The sequence below is a fragment of the Hemitrygon akajei genome, chromosome 18 (genome assembly GCF_048418815.1).
Source record: "Hemitrygon akajei chromosome 18, sHemAka1.3, whole genome shotgun sequence".
Classification (NCBI taxonomy): Eukaryota; Metazoa; Chordata; class Chondrichthyes; order Myliobatiformes; family Dasyatidae; genus Hemitrygon; species Hemitrygon akajei.
In genome coordinates, this window is record NC_133141.1 from 31,921,091 (window position 1) to 31,942,210 (window position 21,120).

Sequence of the window (21,120 nt, forward strand, 5' to 3'; positions counted from 1 at the left end):
TAGACTGGTCGTAAATGTAGCAATGAATCCCCTGCATCCCACTTCTACCGGGAAAATCTTGGTCTTCCAGCCGTTCTGAGCAGCTTCAGTTGCCAGTTCAGAGTACTTGGTCTTTTTCCTCTCTTAAGCTTCTTCAACACCATCTTCCCATGGTACTGTCAATTCCACAACATTTGCCAGCTTGGCTGTTGTGGACCACAGGACCATGTCTGGCCGGAGTGTTGTAGCCGCAATGTCTGGGGGAAACACAAGCTTTTTCTCCAAGTCCACGTCCATTTTCCAATCCCGAGCAACATGCAGAATGCTTATATCCTTCTTTGTTATATGGTGCTCTGGAGGTTGGCCTGTTGATACAAATCGTGTAATGTGGATATTTCCTGCTGATGTTTGTGGGAGAGCGTTTACGGTGGTTTGCCTCTGTTCCAAGATTGATGCCAGCTGTCTGAGAACTTGGTTCAAGTTTGATTTGTAATTGCCACTTGCCTGTGACATGACTTTCTGGAGATTGTACCTGGACCTCTTGTAACTTCCTTGGTCATAAAGCTTGAATGCCTCTGCTCTGGCTCTCATTATGACCTTCAACCTTATTGTCTGCCTGCATTGCACTTTCTCTGTAATTGTGACACTTTATTCTGCACCCTGCTATTGTTTTACCTTGTTCTACCTCAATGCACTGTGTAATGATTTGATCTATATGAACAGTGTGTAAGACAAACTTTTCACAAACGAGAAAATCTGCAGATGTTGAAAATCCAAGCAACACACACAAAATGCTGGAGGAGTTCAGCAGGCAAGGCAGCATCTATGGAAACGAGTTCAGGCCGAGACCCTTCATCAGGACAGCTTTTCAAGCAAGACAAGATTTTCATTGTACTGTGCGACAATATGGTCAATACTAACTTTGGATGACTAGAACCATGCTGCAACCAGAGGCCGCTGCAGCCAGAGAACGCCGTGCGGATAGGAGCCACCTTGACTGGTTTGGCCAAAGTGCATTGTGGAGATTATAGTTCTCTGAACCCATAGCGTATGCTGGGTACAGGGGCGGAGACCTAATACGGAACTACAGCTCCCGACGGACTCAGCGGTACCGCCTTGCTGGAATGTCGGTAGTGGGCCTGGAGTGAGCAGCGTCTGGTGGAAGGAAAGGTAGGTGGAAAGGGAAGAAAATGGGGGGAGGGGTGGAGAGCGGGATGAGGAGTGACGGAGAGGAAGGACGTAGAGGGATGCAGTGGCGGGGAGAAAATCGGGGGCTGCAGAAGAGGTAGGAAGGGAGAGAGATGGGGGAGGGGTGAAACGAGTGGCTGGGGAGGAAGGGAAGGTAGGAAAGAAAAGGAAGGGAGCCATTGGGGGAGGGAGGTTACGAGGGGTGGTGGGTGGGAGGTTGGGAGAGAGAGGGTGTGAAAATGATGAGGAAGGGGGATTTGAATGTGAAAGGGGAAGGAGCGGAGGAGGGGGGGGGGAGGAAGTGGGAAAATGGGGCAAGGGGGAGGAGGAGACTGACAATCGGATCAGAATTTACTGTCAGACTCACCACGTTGCTTGCTCCCAGAAAGCTGAGAGTGCAAACTGCAGTGGGTGAAAAGAAATACAGCAATAAATGCAGTAACGAGCATAAAAATAGTGGAACGGTGTAAATCTGCAGTGGTGCACAAAGAACTTGGTGAAGTGTCAATAAGGGCAGAGTTATTCAGTGGGAGTCCCAACGTGATGGGTTGTGAGAGAGGTTATCGGTTCACCAGTAAAATGGAATCGAATCAGACTTACCATCAATGACTTGTTCATGCACTTTGGTAGTAGAAATAAATGTGGAGACTATTTTCTAAACGGGGAGAAAATCCAGGAATCTGAGGTGCAAAGGGACTTGGGAGTTCTTGTGCAGAACACCCTGAAGGCTATCTTGCAGGTTGAGTTGGTGGTGAGGAAGGCAAATGCCATGTTAGCATTCATTTCAAGAGGTCTAGAATACAAGAGCAGGGATGTGATGCTGAGGCTTTATAAGGCCCTGGTGAGGCCTCACCTTGAGTATTGTGAACAGTTTTGGGCTCCTCATCTTAGAAAAGATGTGCTGGCATTGGAGAGGGTCCAGAGGAGGTTCACAAGGATGATTCCAGGAATGAAAGGGTTATCATATGAGGAACATTTGATGTCTCTGGGTCTGTACTCACTGGAATTTAGAAGGATAAGGGGGATCTCACTGAAACCTTTCAAATGTTGAAAGGCCTAGACAGAGGAGGTGTGGAAAGGATGTTTCCCATGGAGGGAGAGTCTAGGACAAGAGGGCACAGCCTCAGGATAAAGAGGTGTCGATTCAAAATAGAGATGGCGAGAAATTTCTTTGGCCAAAGGGTGGTGAATTTGTGGAATTTGTTGCCACATTCAGCTGTGGAGGCCAGGCTGTTGGGTGTATTTAAGGCAGAGATTGATAGGTTCTTGATTGGACATGGCATCAAAGGTTACAAGGAGAAGGCTGGGAACAGGGGTTGCAGAGGAGGGAAAAAAAATCCAGCCATAATTGAATGGCAGAACGGACTCGATGGACCAGATGACCTAATTCTGCTCCTATGTCTTATGGACTTCTGTATGTAGTGAAATTTGTTGTTTTGCAGCAGTGGTACAGTGTGAAGACATAAAGTTACTAAAACTTACAAAAATAGATAGATAGATACTTTATTCATCCCCATGGGGAAATTCAACATTTTTTCCAATGTCCCATACACTTGTAGCAAAACTAATTACATACAATACTTAACTCAGTAAAAATATGATATTCATCTAAATCACTCTCTCAAAAAGCATTAATAATAGCTTTTAAAAAGTTCTTAAGTAGTTTACTTAAATACATTAAATACAATCAACCCCGGCACTTTAACATATCTTACTCCTGGAGGTTGAATTGTAAAGCCTAATGGCATTGGGGAGTATTGACCTCTTCATCCTGTCTGAGGAGCATTGCATCGATAGTAACCTGTCGCTGAAACTGCTTCTCTGTCTCTGGATGGTGCTATGTAGAGGATGTTCAGGGTTTTCCATAATTGACCGTAGCCTACTCAGCGCCCTTCGCTCAGCTACCGATGTTATACTCTCCAGTACTTTGCCCACGACAGAGCCCGCCTTCCTTACCAGCTTATTAAGACGTGAGGCGTCCCTCTTCTTAATGCTGCCTCCCCAACACGCCACCACAAAGAAGAGGGCGCTCTCCACAACTGACCTATAGAACATCTTCAGCATCTCACTGCAGACATTGAATGACGCCAACCTTCTAAGGAAGTACAGTCGACTCTGTGCCTTCCTGCACAAGGCATCTGTGTTGGCAGTCCAGTCTAGCTTCTCGTCTAACTGTACTCCCAGATACTTGTAGGTCTTAACCTGCTCCACACATTCTCCATTAATGATCACTGGCTCCATATGAGGCCTAGATCTCCTAAAGTCCACCACCATCTCCTTGGTCTTGGTGATATTGAGACGCAGGTAGTTTGAGTTGCACCATATCACAAAGTCCTGTATCAGTTTCCTATACTCCTCCTCCTGTCCATTCCTGACACACCCCACTATGGCCGTGTCATCAGCGAACTTCTGCACATGGCAGGACTCCGAGTTATATTGGAAGTCTGATGTGTACAGGGTGAACAGGACCGGAGAGAGCACGGTCCCCTGCGGCGCTCCTGTGCTGCTGACCACCGTGTCAGACCTACAGTCTCCCAACCGCACATACTGAGGTCTATCTGTCAAGTAGTCCACTATCCAATCCACCATGTGAGAGTCTACTCCCATCTCCGTTAGTTTGTGCCTTAAGATCTTGGGCTGGATGGTGTTAAAGGCACTAGAGAAGTCCAGGAATGTAATCCTCACAGCACCACTGACCCCATCCAGGTGAGAGAGGGATTTGTGCAGCAAATACGTGATAGCATCCTCCACTCCCACCTTCTCCTTATACGCAAACTGAATAGTGCAATGTTTGTGGACTGTTCAGATATCTGATGATGGAGGGGAAGAAGCTGTTCCTAAAATGTTGAGTGTGGTTCTTCAGGCTTCTGTGCCTCCTGTCTGATGGTAGTGACGAGAAGAGAGTGTGTCCCGGATGGTGAGGGTCCTTAGTGACGGATCCTGCCTTCTTGAGGCACCACCTCATGAAGGTATCCTGGATGTTGGGGAGGGTTGTGCCTGTGATGGAGCTGACTGAATCTACAACCCTCTGCAGTCTCTTGTGATCCTCTGCACTGGAGACTCCACACCAGGTGGAGATGCACCCAGTCAGAATGCTCACCACCGTAAGAATCTTTCGTGACCTATCAAATCTCCTCAAAATCCTAATGAAACAGCCGCTCTTGTGCCTTCTTTGTAATTACACCAATATGTTGGGCCCAGGATAGATCCTCAGAGATGTTGACACCCAGGAACTTAAAACTGCTCACCCTTTCCACTGCTGATCCCTTGATCAGGACTGGTGTGTGTTCTCCCAACTTCCCCTTATTGATATCCACAATCAATTCCTTGGTCTTACTGACATTGAGTGCAAGATTGTTGTTGTGACACCACTCAACCAGCTGATCTATCTCGCTCCTGTACACACCTCCTCGTCACCATCTGAGATTCTAACAACAGTTGTGTCATTAGTGAATTTGTAGTTGGTGTTTGAGCTGTGTCTAGCCACTCAGTCATGGATGTAGAGAGAGTAGAGCGGTGGGCTAAGCGCACATCCTTGAGGCGCACCAGTGTTGATTGTTAGCGAGGAAATGTTATTTCCAATCTGCACAGACTGTGGCTTCCCGGTGAGGAAGTTAAAGATCCAATTGCAACAACAGCAGCAAAACAAGTCCCTTTCCTCTCTTCCACCCTCTCTCCTTCCGCGCGCACGCACGCACACACACACACACTCTCCAACTTGGTGAGGGCTGTGGTGGGCAATGCATGGAGGGAGGTGAAGGGATGGAGAAGGTGAGGCAGGGGCTCAAGGAAAGGATAGGGGAGAGGGTTAGAGTAGGAGGGCAGGGGAATCATCTGAAAGAGGAGAGGCAGGAAAGGTCCCCTCCCCCTTCTGTTCAGCCCTCTTCCCTCCATTCTCCCCTTTCCTGCCTCCCCTGCTACCCCTATTCAAGGATACCTCTCCCCTCCCACGTACCCTTCACACCTTCTTTCCCCCTCACCTCACCAATATCCCTCCCACCTCCACTCTTCTACCCCCCCCCCCCCCACCGTTCACTCCTTGGGCTGACTTGCTCTTCTGTACTGCAGATGGTAGGAGAGACGCAGGAACGGAAGAGGTCTCCAGATCGAGCCCCCTCCAAGGAGCGGGAGAAGAAGCGCTCACGTTCCCGGGACCGTGACAGGAAACGGTCGACCTCCAAGGAGCGCAAACGGCACCGGTCACGGGAGAGGAAGCGTTCTCGCTCCAAGAGTGGCGAGCGGGAGGCGGACCGGTGAGGGGAGGGGCGCTGAGGAGGGAGCGTTTTGCGGCGGGATGTGCTGTGAGGAGGGAGCGATGTGGGAGGGGTGGGGAGAGAGACTTTCAGGGTGTGTGCAAGCTGCTGACTGTTTCATGTTGCTGACTTGCTCAGGTGGGCCAGTCCAGTCGCGACGGATCAAGTGGCCTGTGGCAACCTTGTGATTGCGTCAGCCTCACTCTCTGATGTTCCCACAGGGAGCGACACCATGGCAAGGACAAGGAGCGAGACCGAGACCGGTCCAAGAAGGAGAGAGAACGTGATGGACACCGTAAAGCCAGGAAGAGATCAAGGTGAGTGGCAGAGGTGTCACCCTCCACTTCGGGAGGGGCATAGGGGAGGGTGGGGGTCGCAGAGATAGTGTAGTGCAGGGAAGGTAGTGGGCCATATAGGGGAGGGAGAATGTCATACAGTATTGTACAAAAGTCTTTGGCACATATATAAAGCTAGGTACATAGTACTGTATTTGTCAACGTGGAGCAAAGAGCGAGTTTGTAGATCAGTGGGAGCAAAGGACGTTGGGAATGGCAAGAGAGGGGCGTGGAGGGTGACACGGGTGCAGATACACCCAGGCATGAGAAACCAGGCAATGTCATTTGATTCCAAATAATTTGTTTATTGATCATTACAGAATGTCTCTCTGGTGTTTCTCGCTCCCTCCCCTCTCCCTTCCCCTTTTTCCAACCGTGATTCCCCTCTCCCCGACCCCTTCCCAACTCTCAGTCCTCAATAAGGACCCATATCAGAATCAGGTTTATCATCACTCGCATATGTCATGAAATTTATTTTTGCAGCAGTACAGTTCAATACATAAAATTACTACAATACTGTGTAGAAATCTTGGGCACCCTGGCTATATATATGTGCCTAAGACTTTTGCACAGTACTGAAGATAGGGAGGAAGAGGGTCACAACTTGGCCAGGGTAGAGTGGATGGAGGCGACCCAGGGAGTGGACTGGACAGAGACTAGTCTGAATGTTCTGCGCTCTGCGGGGTGTCCTGGGGTTGGGTTTAAGGTGGGTGGGCACATTGATCACCCCTCACTCTCTGCGACTCCCTCTCTCCCCAGGAGCCTCTCGCCTGGAAGGCTAAAGGATGGGAAGGTGAAGATCAAGAAGGAGGAGGAAGAGGAAGAGGAAGATCCAAAGAAGAACAAGGTAGGTATTGTGGGGGAGTGGTCTGTGCACCCCACTCCTTGATCCGGGGCTATCCCTTTCCTGTGGGGACCCAGCTGCTCTCACTGGCCTGGAGTCTCTTCCCCTCCTCCTCATCTGTACTGAGTGTGGCCGCCGCGTAGAGTGACTGGCTCCTCGGTGTCTTCCCTCTCGAGATCCCAGTGTCTATCCAGGTCCAGGTAGGTAGGTGGGGGGGGGTGGGGTGTGTGTGTGTGTGTGTGTGTGTGTGTGTGTGTGTGTGTGTGTGTGTGTGTGTGTGTGTGTGTGTGTGTGTGTGTGTGTGTGTGTGTGTGTGTGTGTGTGTGTGTGTGTGTGTGTGTGTTGCCTCTCACCTTAAATGCAAGTCCTCTGCTATTAAACATTTCCAACCTGGGCAAACAGACACTGGTTGTCAATCTTGTAAACCTCTAACAGATTTATAATTCTTTAACTCTCAGCCTCTGCCATTCTAGAGAAAGCACCCAGTGTGTGTCCATGTTATCCGTGTGTGTTTCTACGTGTGCATCTGCATGTGCATATCCATGGGGCTGTGCAAATATCTGTGTTGTGTCGGGAGTGGTCTCGGGCTCTGTAAGTGTCTAGGTGCATGTCTGTTGTCTGAGAGGGTTTGTGTGTTTAAGTGCCTGTACTGATGATTGTGTACCTGAGCTGTGCAGGTTTTTAATGGGTGCAGATCTCTGCCTCTGTGCTTGCCTGTGTTTGACCCTCTTTCTTTGCCAGTTTATGGGATCTAGTCACCTCTGTCAGCACCGAGATTTGTCGTCTGTCCCTCATTACCTCTCCTGAGGAAGTGGTGAGGGGATAGGACTTGATGCTCTGATGTAGCAACCTCTATCACGGAAACCATGGACTCTTGTCTACACTTCCTGCTGCCTCAGAAAAGCAGTCAACGTAATCAAAGACCCCACCCACTCTGGACATTCTCTTCTCCCCCGTCCCATCGGGCAGAAGATACAAAAGCCTGAAAGGACGTAACACCAGGCTCAGGGACAGTTTCTACCCCACTGTTCTCAGACACTTGAATGATTCCTTTATGCAATAAAATGGACTCAATCTCATTCTGATCTTTCAGCTTATTGTCTGCACTGCACTTTCTCTGTAACTGTCACAATTTATTCTGCATTCTTTTATTGTTTTACCTTATTCTACCTCAATGCACTGTGTAATGATCTGATCTGAATGAACAATATACAAGACAAGCTTTTCACTGTATCACAGTACATGTAACAATAATAAACCAATTCCAGAAAACCTCCCGTTCCTGCCTGTGTCACGTGTGCCTGCCTTCTGCCCACTCTGTGCCTGTTTGAGAGAGGGAGGCATGGTGGGGAGAGGGTAGTATGGAGCACCTGGACATAAGCAAGCTACCCACAACACTCACCCACTCTTGTACTCTCCTCACAGGCACAGCCGCTGTCCCTCGAGGAGCTGCTAGCAAAGAAGAAGGCAGCAGAAGTGGCGGAGTCCAAGGTAGGAGTCACTCCCCCCACCCACTCATTTATGGCTCCTCTGGTTGGGTTCCGAGGTCCTGTCCCACCCACTCCATCCCCTTCCCACCTCTCTTCCTCCCTGTCCTGCACACCTGTGCTCTTCCTAAAGCAAAGATGTTACCAGGATTGAAGAGTGTGAGGCTGGAGATGTTTCTCCTGGAGTGAGGAGTGTCCCGGTAGAGGTTTATAAGCCCATGACAGGTGTAGAAATGGGCGAGGGGAGGGGGGGTCACACGTGTTGGGACATCACATTACAGCTGTACAAGGTATTGGCAAGATTGAAGTATTGTGTGCAGTTCTGTTCGCTTGACTTGAGGAAGGATGTCATTGAGCTAGAAAAAGTGCAGGGACGACTCACAGAGTCACACAGCTCAGAAACAGGCCCTTCAGCCCAACTGGTTCATGCTGACAAAGATTACCATCCAGGCCAGACCCTCTTACCCGTGTTTGGCCCATATCCCTCTAAACTTTTCCATGTATTCTACCTGCCTCAAGCACTTGCTCTGGCAGCTCGCTCCATATCCGGACCTCTCTCTGGGCAGCATGGTAACACAGCAGTTAGTGTAACAGCAATCAATCAGGGTTCAATTCTGCCGCTGTCTGTAAGAGAGTTTGTATGTTCCTCAGGGGGCTTCCTAGGGTGCTCCGGTTTCCTCCCACATTCGGTTGGTGAGATGAGGGCATGGTATGTTGGCACCAGTAATTAATTGATGCTTGTGGGCTGTCCCAGCACATCCTTGGGCGATGTTGGTCGTTGATGCAAACGAGGCATTTCACTGTATCTTTTGATGTACATGTGATAAATAAAACCAATCTTTATTTATTTGTTTCAAACCATCTGTGTAAAACAAAAAAATAAAATTGCCCCTCATCGCAAACGAAAAAATCTGCAGATGCTGGAAATCCAAGCAACACCCACAAAATGCTGGAGGAACTTGGCAGGCCAGGCAGCATCTATGGAAAAGAGGAGAGATTTAAAAGGGACCTGAGGGGTAATGGGCTCACACTGAGGGCAATAGGTATGTGGAACACGCTGCCAGACAAATGTGATAGAGTTGTACCACAATTACAACGTGTACCAAGATAGATGGACACAAGCAGGTCGTGTCATGGAGGCAGGGAGTCTGCAGAAGGGCTTGGACAGATTAGGAGAATGGGTAAAGTAACAGATGGAGTACAGTGTCAGGAAGTGCATGGTCATCCACTTTTAGAAGGAATAAAGGCACAGACCATTGTTGAAACAAGGAGCAAATCCAGAAATCAGAGGTGCAAAGGGACTTGGGGTCCCTGTGCAGGATTCCCTGAAGTTTAACTTGCAGGTTGAGTCGGTGGTAAGGAAGGATGTGTTTGGCATATCTTTGTGGGCCGAAGGGCTTATATTGTGCTGTAGGTTTTCTGTGATTCTGTGAAGGCAAATGCAATGTTAGCGTTCATTTTGAGAAGTCTAGAATATAAGAGTAAGGATGTAATGCTGAGGCTTAGTAAGGGATTGGTCAGACTGTACTTGGGATATTGTGAGCAATGTGGGGCTCTGTGTCTGAGGAAGGATGTTCTGTCCCTGAGAGGGTCCAGAGGAGTTTCACCAGAATGAAAGGCTTGACGTACGAGGAGCGTTTGATGTCTCTGGGCCTGTACTCAATGGAGTTAAGAAGGACGAAAGAAGGAATCTCATTGAAACCCTCCTGGATGCTGAAAGGCCTGGAGAGAGCGGATATGGAGAAGACGTCTCCATCAGTGGGAGGGTCCAGGATCCAAGAGCACAGTGTCAGAATGAGCCTTTGGAACTGGGACAAGGAGAAATTTTGTCAATTAGAGAGTGGTGAACCTGTGAGATTTGTTGCCATGGGGATTGGTAAAGGCCAAGTCGTTGGGTGTGTTGAAGGCTGAGATCGATGGGTGAGGGGGTTAAAGGTTACGGGGAGAAGGTGGGAGAATGGTGTTGAGACAAAGATCAGAAGGGGGAGCAGACTTGATGGGCCAAATGGCCTATATCCACATCTCTATCGTATGGTTTAAAATTAAATTGGATAGGATGCAGAGAGGAGTTACTGTGCCTGGGGAGGTGGATTTATAGGGAGAGAACACCTGGATGGAGGGAGCGTTTCAGGGACAGAGGAGGCTGAGGGGTGGGGTTCAGAGGAGGGTCTGTCGAGGCAGTGGAGGGGGTGTGGAGGAGAAAAGGAAGGGCTGAATTCCCTTAACAGGGAGATCAATAAGCAGGGGTCGGAGATAAACCGGTCTTCCATTTCCCAGTATGGAGATAATGGGCCAAATGGCTTACCTTAACACCAGCCACCCCCACCCCAGACCTTAAACTCCCCAACACCAACAGTGGGCTTCGGGATGGCTGGCGATTTGACCGTGCATGTCGTGTACTCTCCCCTCACTCTGGACATCTACCCCCGCTATTCCAGATGCCCAGACGGTCACTTCCCTCGTTCCTCTGGGTGGGTGGGTAGGGGCTCGTCACTGCTCTCAGTCTGAACCTCCCCCTCCCCAACCCATATCCTCTCCCCACAGCCCAAGTTCCTCTCCAAGGCAGAGAGAGAGGCGGAGGCCATGAGAAGACGGCAGCAGGAGGTGGAGGAGCGGCGGAAGGCTCAGGAGGATGAGAGGAAGCAGAGAAAGCTGTTCCAGGAGCTGGGCAGGAAGATGCTGGGTGAGTGCTTCCATTTATCATCTTCAAGGTCATCAGTCACTCTTCTCTCCAGCTCCCAGGGTATATTGTTCTTGAGTCTGTGCAGTGCTCCCAGTGTGGGTCTGATCCAGGGACAGGGAGATTGGAACTATGCACAGTGCTCCCGGTGTGGGTCTGACCCAGGGATAGGGAGACGGGAACTGTGCACGGGTATGAGTGAGATTCTGATCTTTTCACAGAGGACCCCCAGGAGCGTGAGAGGCGGGAGCGTCGTGAGAGGATGGAGCGGGAGAACCAAGGGAACGATGAGGAAGGTGGGCGCCTGAAGATGCGTGAGGAGAAGGACAAGACCAAGGAACTGCAAGCCATCAAGGTCCTGCACACCCCAAATTGTGGGTTCTCAGCAGCCTGGTGGGGGGAAGGGGTAGAGACCTGGGTCTCTGGTGGGTCGCTCTCTGCAAGGGATGGGAACTGTGATTCATCTGCCACTTAGAACCCAGTCCTCAGGAAAGTGGGAGTGAACTGTCTCCTTGAACCCTGCTGTCTGGTGGTGGAGGGAGGTGGGATGGGGTGCTGATTGAGCGGGATACTTTGTCCTGGGTGGGGTCAAGCTTCATGGGACTTGGAGCTGCATTCACATGACGCAAGTGGGGAGAGTTCTGACACTCTCCTGACCAGTGGATGGTGGAGAGATAATGTGGTAGATGTGGAATGCAGGGATGAACTCCACCCAGGCAAATGAGGACTGTCGACAGGCGAGAGGGGACACCCCAGCTAACTGGTTCTGCTGTGCTCCACAGGAACGTTATTTGGGAGGTGTAAAGAAAAGGAGGAGGACGCGTCACCTCAACGACAGGAAGTTCGTCTTTGAGTGGGATGCTTCAGAGGATACATCTCTGGACTACAACCCACTGTGAGGGCCATTTTTTCACCCCCCCGCTCAACACTGAGACCCCTTTTCGTTCCCGCCTCCCATTCCTCTCTACCCTCCTCCTCCTCTCTTCCCTCTTCCTAACCCACACACCCTGAACACAGGTGTCCTTCCCTCTATTTTAGCCTTCGTAGTTTCCCCATCCCACACCAGTTTAAACTCACTGTGACCCTGTCTCACTCCCTATTCTCAGTTTAACCCTTAGAGTGATCCTCCCCTCACACCTCTTCCCCCCCCTTTCAGTTTTAACCCTAGGAGTCACCTTCATGCCGCAGAACGTTCTGGTTTAACCTTCAGAGTTGATCCCCTCCTCCCTCCTCTCCTGATTTAACTCTCGGCCTGACCTAATCCTCTGACCCCTGCCCTCCCCTCTGTTTTAACCGTCAGTGACCATCCCTTCCCCCCCCCCCCCCCCCCCCCCACCCATCCCGTTCCCTGTCTTGGTCTAACCCTCAGAAATGACATCCTCCTTGATTTAACCCCCGGAGTAACATGCTCCTTGTTCTTCCCACAGCTACAAGGAACGGCACCATGTCCAACTCCTGGGGAGGGGTTTCATTGCTGGCATCGACCTGAAGCAGCAGAAGCGGGAGCAGTCGCGTTTCTATGGCGACCTGATGGAGAAGAGGCGCACCCTGGAGGAAAAGGAGCAGGAGGAGTGAGTGAAATCAGGGCCCTGGGTCCTGAAGCTGCCCACCCGTGTCTGTCTGTCCCCCGGTGCCACCCGCGCTCTCCTTTAGATACTACTGTAAAAGAACCGAATGGTTGATGGGAAATAGCTGTTCCTGAACCTGGTGGTGTGGGATGGCAAGGGTCATTGGGGACTTGCCAAGTTCCCTGAGTGTTAGTGGCTCTCAACTGGCGGCGGGACAGGGGCTAGTGTCCCAGGGAAGGGGAATGCAGGCCTGACGCTGTGTCCTCACTCCTCACCATGGCAGGGCCAGGCTGCGGAAGGTGCGGAAGAAGGAGGCAAAGCAGAGGTGGGACGACCGACACTGGTCGCAGAAGAAGCTGGACGAGATGACAGAGCGGGACTGGAGGATCTTCCGGGAGGACTACAGCATCACCACCAAGGGCGGCCGCATTCCTAACCCTATCCGCTCCTGGAAGGATTCCAGCCTGCCGCTGCACATCCAGGAGGTCATCGACAAGTGCGGATACAAGGTGGGGTGTGGGAGAGTGCTGTGCCAGCCAGCCCGGTGACCCATTGGCAGCACGTACGTGTGTGTGTGTGTGTGTGTGTGTGTGTGTGTGTGTGTGTGTGTGTGTGTGTGTGTGTGTGTGTGTGTGTGTGTGTGTGTGTGTGTGTGTGTGTGTGTGTGTGTGTGTGTGTGTGTGTGTGTGTGTGCGCGCTGATGCATTTAAATTGAGAATAATTTTATTGTTATATGTAAATTGCTCATAGATTATCTAAATGGCAGGAAATTATATTAAAATATAAATTTATCATATATTACGTAAATTATAAATGTAAAATTATACAAATGCAACGATTGACTCTATGACTCTCTGTACGTGTAATTACACATAGTAGCTAGATACATAATGTGCGCTTGTATGTGCTTGTGAGAGAGAGTGTCAGTAGGTTTGTGTATATGTATGTCAGAGAGACTGACCTTGTGTGTTTGTTTATTAGTGGGCCCATGTGTGAATGTCAGTAGGTTTGTGTGTATCAGTGCCATTGGGCTCGTGTGTGTGTGCCCTGTCTGCGTTCTGTGGGAGTGCATGGGCAGTTACACATTGACAACAAATGGCTTCATTGTAGGTACTGTTCACATCCCGTGGAAATGTTAAACCCTATCACTCCCAAGTTATTGACTCCAGATCCCAGCTGTGATGTACACCTCCCTTCACTCTGCTGTTTTGGTTAACAGCTAGGGGGTGGGGGCGGTGTAAGGGATACCTGGTCGTGACTGTTGTGAATTTTCTCTGCAGGAACCGACACCGATCCAACGGCAGGCCATTCCCATTGGACTGCAGAACAGGGATATCATTGGTGTGGCGGAGACAGGCAGTGGAAAGACTGCTGCCTTCCTGATCCCGCTGCTGGTCTGGATCACCACCTTGCCCAAACTGGACAGGTAAAGGAGCTCTGTGCTGGGGAGGGAGGAGCTATGTCTACAGGGTTTATACCCCAGCAACTGCCTCGTTCCCTCCCCACACTCACTTCCCCTTCTTCCATTCCTGATCCCACCAGCCCTCCCCTACCCCTCCCTCCTCATTGGTCCCTATCCCAACCCCCTCCTCACCCCTCCCCGTCTCCCTCCTCGCCACCTCCCCACTCCTGCCCTCACTCTCACTCATTACTCCTTTCTCTTTCTCTGCCCACCTCATCAATTCCTCTGCCCCTCTCTCTCTCTCTTTCGGGCTCGTTCCCATCCCAGGATCGAGGAGTCTGACCAGGGCCCCTACGCCATCATCCTGGCCCCGACCCGCGAGCTGGCGCAGCAGATTGAGGAGGAAACCATCAAGTTCGGCAAGCCCCTGGGCATCCGCACGGTGGCAGTGATCGGGGGCATTTCCCGGGAGGACCAGGGCTTCCGTCTGCGGATGGGCTGTGAGGTGAGGGGAGCTGGGGCGAGGGAAGGGAGGGAATGCCTCGCTGTGAGAGGTGAGGTGGGAACGGCACTGATTGTAGGCATTTCTCGGGAGGACTGGCGATTCTGGCTGCAGGTGGGATGGTAGGTGTGGGTCACAAAAGAGCAGGGTAGGGTGGGCCTGCCTCCCTGTGGGAGGTTCATTAAGAATGGAAGGGTGCTGAGAAGGGAAAAGGGGAGTGCTGCACTGAGGGAGGGGTGGTGAGGAAGGAGTGCCTCCCTGTGGGGGGGGGGGTTGTTGATAAAAGAGGGGCAATGGAGAGGAGGTGCCATGCTGTAGCAAGATAGGAAGGAGGGAGAGAGGGAGTGCTGCACTGTGGGAGGAGTGGTGACTGGGGGCATTTCCCAGGAGGACCAGGGATGTGTGGGACGTGGTGGGGGGTGGGAGGGGTTGAGGAGGGAGCTCTGCAAGAGGGGTGGCCAGGAGTGAGAGAAGGTGACTTGATCATTCTGCCTCTCTCCGCTCCCCCCAGATTGTGATTGCCACGCCAGGCCGCTTGATCGACGTGCTGGAGAACCGGTACCTGGTGCTGAGCCGCTGCACATACGTGGTTCTGGACGAGGCCGACAGGATGATCGATATGGGATTCGAGCCCGATGTGCAGCGGATCTTGGAGCATATGCCCGTCAGTAACCAGAAACCTGACACCGATGAGGCCGAGGACCCCGAGAAGATGATGGCCAACTTCGAGCTGGGCAAGCACAAGTACAGGCAGGTCAGTGAGGGGTGCTGGAGGGTGGGGGGAGATGGCGAGGGGGAAGAGGAGGAGGAACTGGGCAAGCAACAGGTGTAGGCCGGTCTGTAGGGGTAGGATGGTGGCAGAGGAGGGAAGGGGGTGGGAAGAGAAGGGAGTGTGGAGGGAGATGATGAGGGTGGAGGAAGAGGAAGCCAGAAGCAGTGGTGGGGGTGAGGATCCTGAGAAGATGTTGGTCAATTTCAAGCTGGGCAGTCATGGACGGGTACACACAATGGTGTTGGGGACTGTGGGGTGAGGGAGAGGGTTAACCCCAAGAAGGTGACGTCTAACTTGGCATCACCACAGTCAGGTCGATGGAGGGAGGGTGTGAGGAGTGGGAGTGCAGGAGGGGAGGGGGACAATGGGACGAGGAAAGGAGGGGAGACGCACAGACTGGTGTGCAGAGGGAAGGGGCATGAGGATCAGCGTGCCTGTGTCATTTGTCACCTCTCCCTCTCCCTGTCTCCCCACAGACAGTGATGTTCACCGCCACCATGCCCCCATCAGTGGAGAGACTGGCTCGCAGTTACCTGCGCAGACCTGCCGTGGTTTACATTGGTTCCGCCGGCAAGCCCCACGAGAGGGTGGAGCAACGCGTGTACCTGATGTCGGAGAGCGAGAAGAGGTGATGCTGGGGTTCGGGCACTAGGTCCAGAGGTGGGGGTGGAGCTAGTGGACTTGCGAGGAGCGTTCGGTGTCTCAGGCTTGGCATTCAGGATGGTGGGGTTGGGGGGCCTCATTGAAGCCTCCCGTATATTGAAAGGCTTGGAGAAAAGTGGACACGGAGAGGAACAAACACAAGAGATTCTACAGTTGCTGGAAATTCAAAGCAACACACACAAAATGCTGTAGGAACTCGGCAGGTCAGGCAGCATCAGTGATGAGGAATTAACAGTTGATGTTTCAGACTGAGACCCTTCATCAGGACATGAACAAGATGTCTCCATCATTGGGGAAAATTCAGGATCTGAGGGCACAATCTCAAAATGAAGGGGCAACCCATTGCAACGGGATGAGGAGGAATTTCTTCAGCCAGAGAGTGGTGAATTTATGGGCTTGATTGCCAAGGAGTGAGGTGCAGGCCACATCACTGGGTGTGTTGAAGACAGCGATGGATCGGTTCATGATTATTGAGGAGAGAAGGGTTACAGGGAGTCGACAGGAGAAAGGAGTGGGAAAAAAAACAGCTTTCCCATTCCCATATCAACATGTCTATACATGTCCTCTATTGCCATGATGAGGCCGAAGTCCATTCCCCATTCTCGTTCACTTCTCGCCTCTCGTCCGTCTCTCCTCACCTGACCAATGCCTCTCTCTGGTTCCCACCTCCTCCCCTTTGTCCCACAGTCCACTGTCCTCTCCTGTCAGATTCCTCCTTCTTCAGCCCTTCACCTCTTCCACCTGTCACCTCCCAGTTTCTTCCTTCATTCCCCCTTCCCCACCCACCTTGCACCTCACCTGGTCTCACCTATCACCTGCCAGCTTGTTCTCCTCCTCCCTCTCATCATCATATCCTGGTTTCTGCCTCCTTCCTTTCCAGTCCTGAAGAAGGGTCTCAACCCAAAACATCAACTGTTTATTCTCCACCAAAGATGCCGCCTGACCTGCTGAGTTCCTCCAGCATTTTGTGTGTGTGTTACTCTGGATTTCCAACATCTACAAAATCTCTTGCGTTTCTGAAAGAAAAATCCAAAGGATAGAATGGGGCAGCAGACTCAATGGGCCAAATGGCCTGTTTGTTTCCACATTAATATTGTATGTTTTAAAATTCATTTGGACAGAGTGCAGAGAGGAGTTACCATATCTTGGGATGTGGATTTGAGGGAAAAGAATTCCCAGGTGGAGGGAGAGTTGTCTGGGAGCAGAGGAGTCTGAGGGGGTGGCGTTCAGTGGAGGGTTTGTAGAAGGTAGAGATGGAGTTGAAGAGAACAGGAAGGGCTGAATTCCCTCCGCAGAGACCAGTAAGCAGGGGTCAGGTTCAGTTTGTGGGGGTGTGGGGTCCCTCGGGGAGTGGAGAGGCAGGGAGACCCAGCAAAGATGTACAGCTTGTCAATCAATGAGGGGGTGAAGGATTACAGGGAGAAAAAGAGAGAACAGGGTTGAGAAAAAAAATCAGCTGGGATGGAATGGGGTAGAAACTCGATGGGCGGAATGGACTGGTCCTGCCTTGATATATCACTGGGTGGGATTGAGGGTAGGTGGGGTCTGTGAGGTGGGGGGATCAGGTAGGAGCTGGCAGGTTGAATGGTTTCTATGCCCACAGGAAGAAGCTGCTGAACCTGCTGGAACAAGGTTTCGACCCACCCATCATCATTTTCGTCAACCAGAAGAAAGGCTGCGATGTGCTGGCCAAGTCCCTGGAGAAGATGGGGGTAAGTGAAAAAGGCACCCACACATTTCAACCCACCACTTCTGTCTACAGATGAGCTCCCTCCTCACTGACCCCACCACGGTGCTCCCACCCCACTGCTATTCTGCCTGCTCATAATGCACTTCAACCTCATATCTTCCCCCAACCTCACAATTTCCCTCACGACAAGCTCAGCACAGAACGCCCCTGTTTCCCCACTTCCTGATCACCGTGGACAGAATTTGCTGTGGAGGGGCTGGTGGATGTGGAGATGCTCTTGGGAACAACATCTCTTCCCCCAGCTCAGAACCTGACCACCAGTCAGACTAATCCTGTTCGTAAGCACTCCCCTCCACCAACACCGGCTCCCAGTCAGCAGCACAGAGGTTCCCAGAACCTGGTTTAACCTGCTGGGTCACTGCTGTACTGACATGGGCAAATTCAGCTGCTTATCTACAGGAGGAGCTTCTCAGCCCACAGTGGCCTTTCAGTGCACACCCTGTGAGTGACTGTTTTTAGATGTAAAATCAGTGTGGAGGGAGATTCACTCTGTGTCTGACCCCGGGAGTGTGTGATGGGACAGTGTGGAGGGAGATTCACTCTTTGTCTGACCCTGGGAGTGTGTGATGGGATGATGTGGAGGGAGATTCACTCTGTGTATGACCCTGGGAGTGTTGATGGGACAGTGTAGAGGGAGATTCACTCTGTGTCTGACTCTGGGAGTGTGTGATGGGACAGTGTGGAGGGAGATTCACTCTGTGTCTGACTCTGGGAGTGTGTGATGGGACAGTGTGGAGGGAGATTCACTCTGTGTCTGACACTGGGAGTGTGTGATGGGACAGTGTGGAGGGAGATTCACTCTCTGTCTGACACTGGGAGTGTGTGATGGGACAGTGTAGAGGGAGATTCACTCTGTGTCTGACTCTGGGAGTGTGTGATGGGACAGTGTGGAGGGAGATTCACTCTCTGTCTGACTCTGGGAGTGTGTGATGGGACAGTGTGGAGGGACATTCACTCTGTGTCTGACCCTGGGAGTGTGTGATGGGACAGTGTGGAGGGAGATTCACTTTGTGTCTGACCCCGGGAGTGTGTGATGGGATGGTGTGGAGGGAGATTCACTCTGTGTCTGACCCCGGGAGTGTGTGATGGGACAGTGTGGAGGGAGATTCACTCTGTGTCTGACCCCGGGAGTGTGTGATGGGATGGAGTGGAGGGAGATTCATTCTGTGTCTGACCCATGCCTGTACTGTTTGAAGCCTCACTCCTTTTGTTCTCCCCTGTCCACAGTACAATGCCTGCACTCTACACGGTGGGAAGGGACAGGAGCAGAGAGAGTTTGCTCTGTCAAATCTGAAGGCTGGCGCCAAGGACATCCTGGTAGCCACTGATGTGGCTGGCCGTGGTATTGACATTCATGATGTGTCGATGGTACTGAACTACGACATGGCAAAGAACATCGAAGGTATGGGTTCATTTGGATTCAGGAACTGGAGGTTCAGAGGGACTTGGTCTGAGTTCAGGAATTTCTTAAGGTTGAGTCGGTGGTGAGGAAGGCAAATGCAATGTTAGTATTCATTTTGAGAGGACTAGAATATAAAAGCAAGGATGTAATGCTGACTCGTGTTAAGACATTGGTCAGTGATAGCGTGAACAGCTTATGCCCCATATCTAAGGAAGGATGTGCTGTCTCTGGAGAACGATCCCAGAAATGAAAGGCTTGATGAACAAGGAGGATCTGGTGTCTCTAGGACTGTGCTTGATGGAGTTCAGAAGGATGAGAGAAGGGAGGATCTCATTGAAACCTCCGGGATACTGAAAGGCCTGGAGAGGGCATCAGTGGGAGAATCCAGGATCTAAGGGCATAGCTTGAGAGTGAAGGAACATCCCTTTGGAACTGAGACGAAGAGGAATTTCTTCAGCCTGAGAGTTTGTTTAGACAGAGGGTGGTGGTGGTCAAGCCATTGGATGTGATGAAGGCAGAGGTAGGTAAGTTGTTGATTGGTGAGGGGGTTAAGGGCTACACAGGGAGAAGGTGGGAGTATGTGGTGAGAAAAATAATATCAGCTCTAATTGAATGGGGTACTAGACTCAGTGGGCCAAATGGAGTAGCTTGCTCTTTCACACAGAGGAGCCTGGTAACTGGGGTGAGAGCAGGTGGTGGAGGTGGGAACAGCAACAACATGCTGCAACCTGGGGTGCTGCATTTCACCAGGGTGGTGCAGGGGAGTGAGAGGTACATGACATACCATGGAGAGCATTCTGAGTGGTAGCATCACTGTCTGGTGTGGAGTCTCCAAAGCACAGGGGCACAACCTTCCTCACCATCTGGGACATGCCCTCTTCTCATCAGGGAGGAGGTACAGGAAGTTGAAGAGGCCAATACAACGTTTTAGTAACAGCTTCTTCCCCTCCGCTGTCTTATTTCTGAATAGTTTATGGACACTACCTCACTATTTAATTTTTTTTTACTGCCACAGGACAACAAATTTTATGGCTGATTTGGATTGTTTCTCTTCCCCAACTTCCCCACAGATTATATCCATCGTATCGGGCGGACGGGCAGAGCTGGGAAGAGCGGAGTTGCCATCACTTTCCTGACCAAGGAGGACTCCTCTGTCTTCTACGACTTGAAGCAGGCCATCTTGGAGAGCCCCGTCTCCTCCTGCCCCCCCGAGCTGTCCAACCATCCCGATGCCCAGCACAAGCCGGGCACCATCCTCACCAAGAAAAGGAGGGAGGAGACCATCTTCGCCTAGGGATCCTCCCTCCCGCTGAGACTCATCCTTGTAGGCAGGTGGAGAGGGCTAGGGAGAAGGGGGAGGGTCAGATGTTTTTACTGTATTTAATATTAACCCTCACCCCAAACAGAGAGGGGGGAAATCTATTGCTGCATTTAGTATTCAGTCTTCCATTCCTCCGTCCTTGTGAATCGCTGCCCCACTCCCTTCATTGTTCCCTCCCTTCCCTGGTGGACACTCCCTCTGTTCTTCCCATATCTTCCCCTCCATCTCCATTCCTCTCAGCACCCCCCCCCCCACACTCCACGTGAGTGTAGTGATGCATGTCACTGTTACTGCCCCCCCCCACCATCCTGACTTGCTCGGCAACCCCTTCTTCGTTGAGGTTGGGTCCAGTCAGGAGTTGGTCCGGGGTTTGGCATGGGTGGGTGGAATGAGGAAGGTCCAGGAATGAGGTTGTGGGCTCCTAACACTTCCTGTTGTCCTCGCAGAATTGGGTGGAAGGGGGTGAGGGAGCCCCATGATCAGTGACCTAACGCCCCCACCCAGCTCTGTGTCTGCTCCTAGTCTTGTACATTCCACTGGGAGGTGTCCTCTCACTCCACCCCTAATTGCCCCTCATCTCCCTCCTTCCCTCACTTCCCCCCTCCACTCTCCTGTTGCTCTCCCTCCCATTTTCCCTTTGCCCTAGGCTCCACTGTCAGTTCGGAGTATATAAATGTATATGTTTAAATCCTTTCTATGGCCGAATAAAGGGAGACTATTGTTTTACATTTCAGCAAGTCTCCTGTGTTCATCTGCTTTGATGAGTTTCAAGTGTATGTGTGTGTGTGTTCAGTCTGTGTGGGCAACTTGCCTTCTTTGTGTGTGTATGTGAGCATGTGTGTCTCCTCTGTGTATGACAATGTGTCGTGTGTGTGTGTCGTCTTTATGTGTTTGCTCCTCTGCTCCCCCCCCATGTCTTGCCCCTCTCCACATCCCCTCCTCCAACTACCCTCCCACAGATGGTGAGGAGTGGA

General features: G+C 51.4%; 1 protein-coding gene across 2 annotated transcripts; it reads left to right on the top strand.

Moving 5' to 3' along the window:
* The first annotated feature begins 1,058 nt into the window (after window positions 1–1,058).
* On the top strand, window positions 1,059–20,879 carry ddx23 (DEAD (Asp-Glu-Ala-Asp) box polypeptide 23). Of its 2 annotated transcripts, none has more exons than XM_073071245.1 (17): window positions 1,059–1,149; window positions 5,236–5,420; window positions 5,642–5,737; window positions 6,515–6,602; window positions 8,025–8,090; window positions 10,631–10,769; window positions 10,988–11,121; window positions 11,549–11,661; window positions 12,194–12,337; window positions 12,618–12,843; window positions 13,615–13,760; window positions 14,064–14,241; window positions 14,750–14,992; window positions 15,487–15,638; window positions 17,277–17,385; window positions 18,651–18,825; window positions 19,896–20,879. In XM_073071245.1, exons 2-17 carry the CDS (start codon window positions 5,236–5,238, stop codon window positions 20,117–20,119), a joined length of 2,418 nt encoding a protein of 805 aa, XP_072927346.1. In that variant the 5' UTR covers window positions 1,059–1,149; the 3' UTR covers window positions 20,120–20,879. The 2 variants fall into 2 exon arrangements, with proteins under 2 accessions (XP_072927346.1, XP_072927347.1); XM_073071246.1 differs by lacking the exon at window positions 1,059–1,149 and adding an exon at window positions 1,155–1,264.
* Window positions 20,880–21,120: the final 241 nt, after the last annotated feature.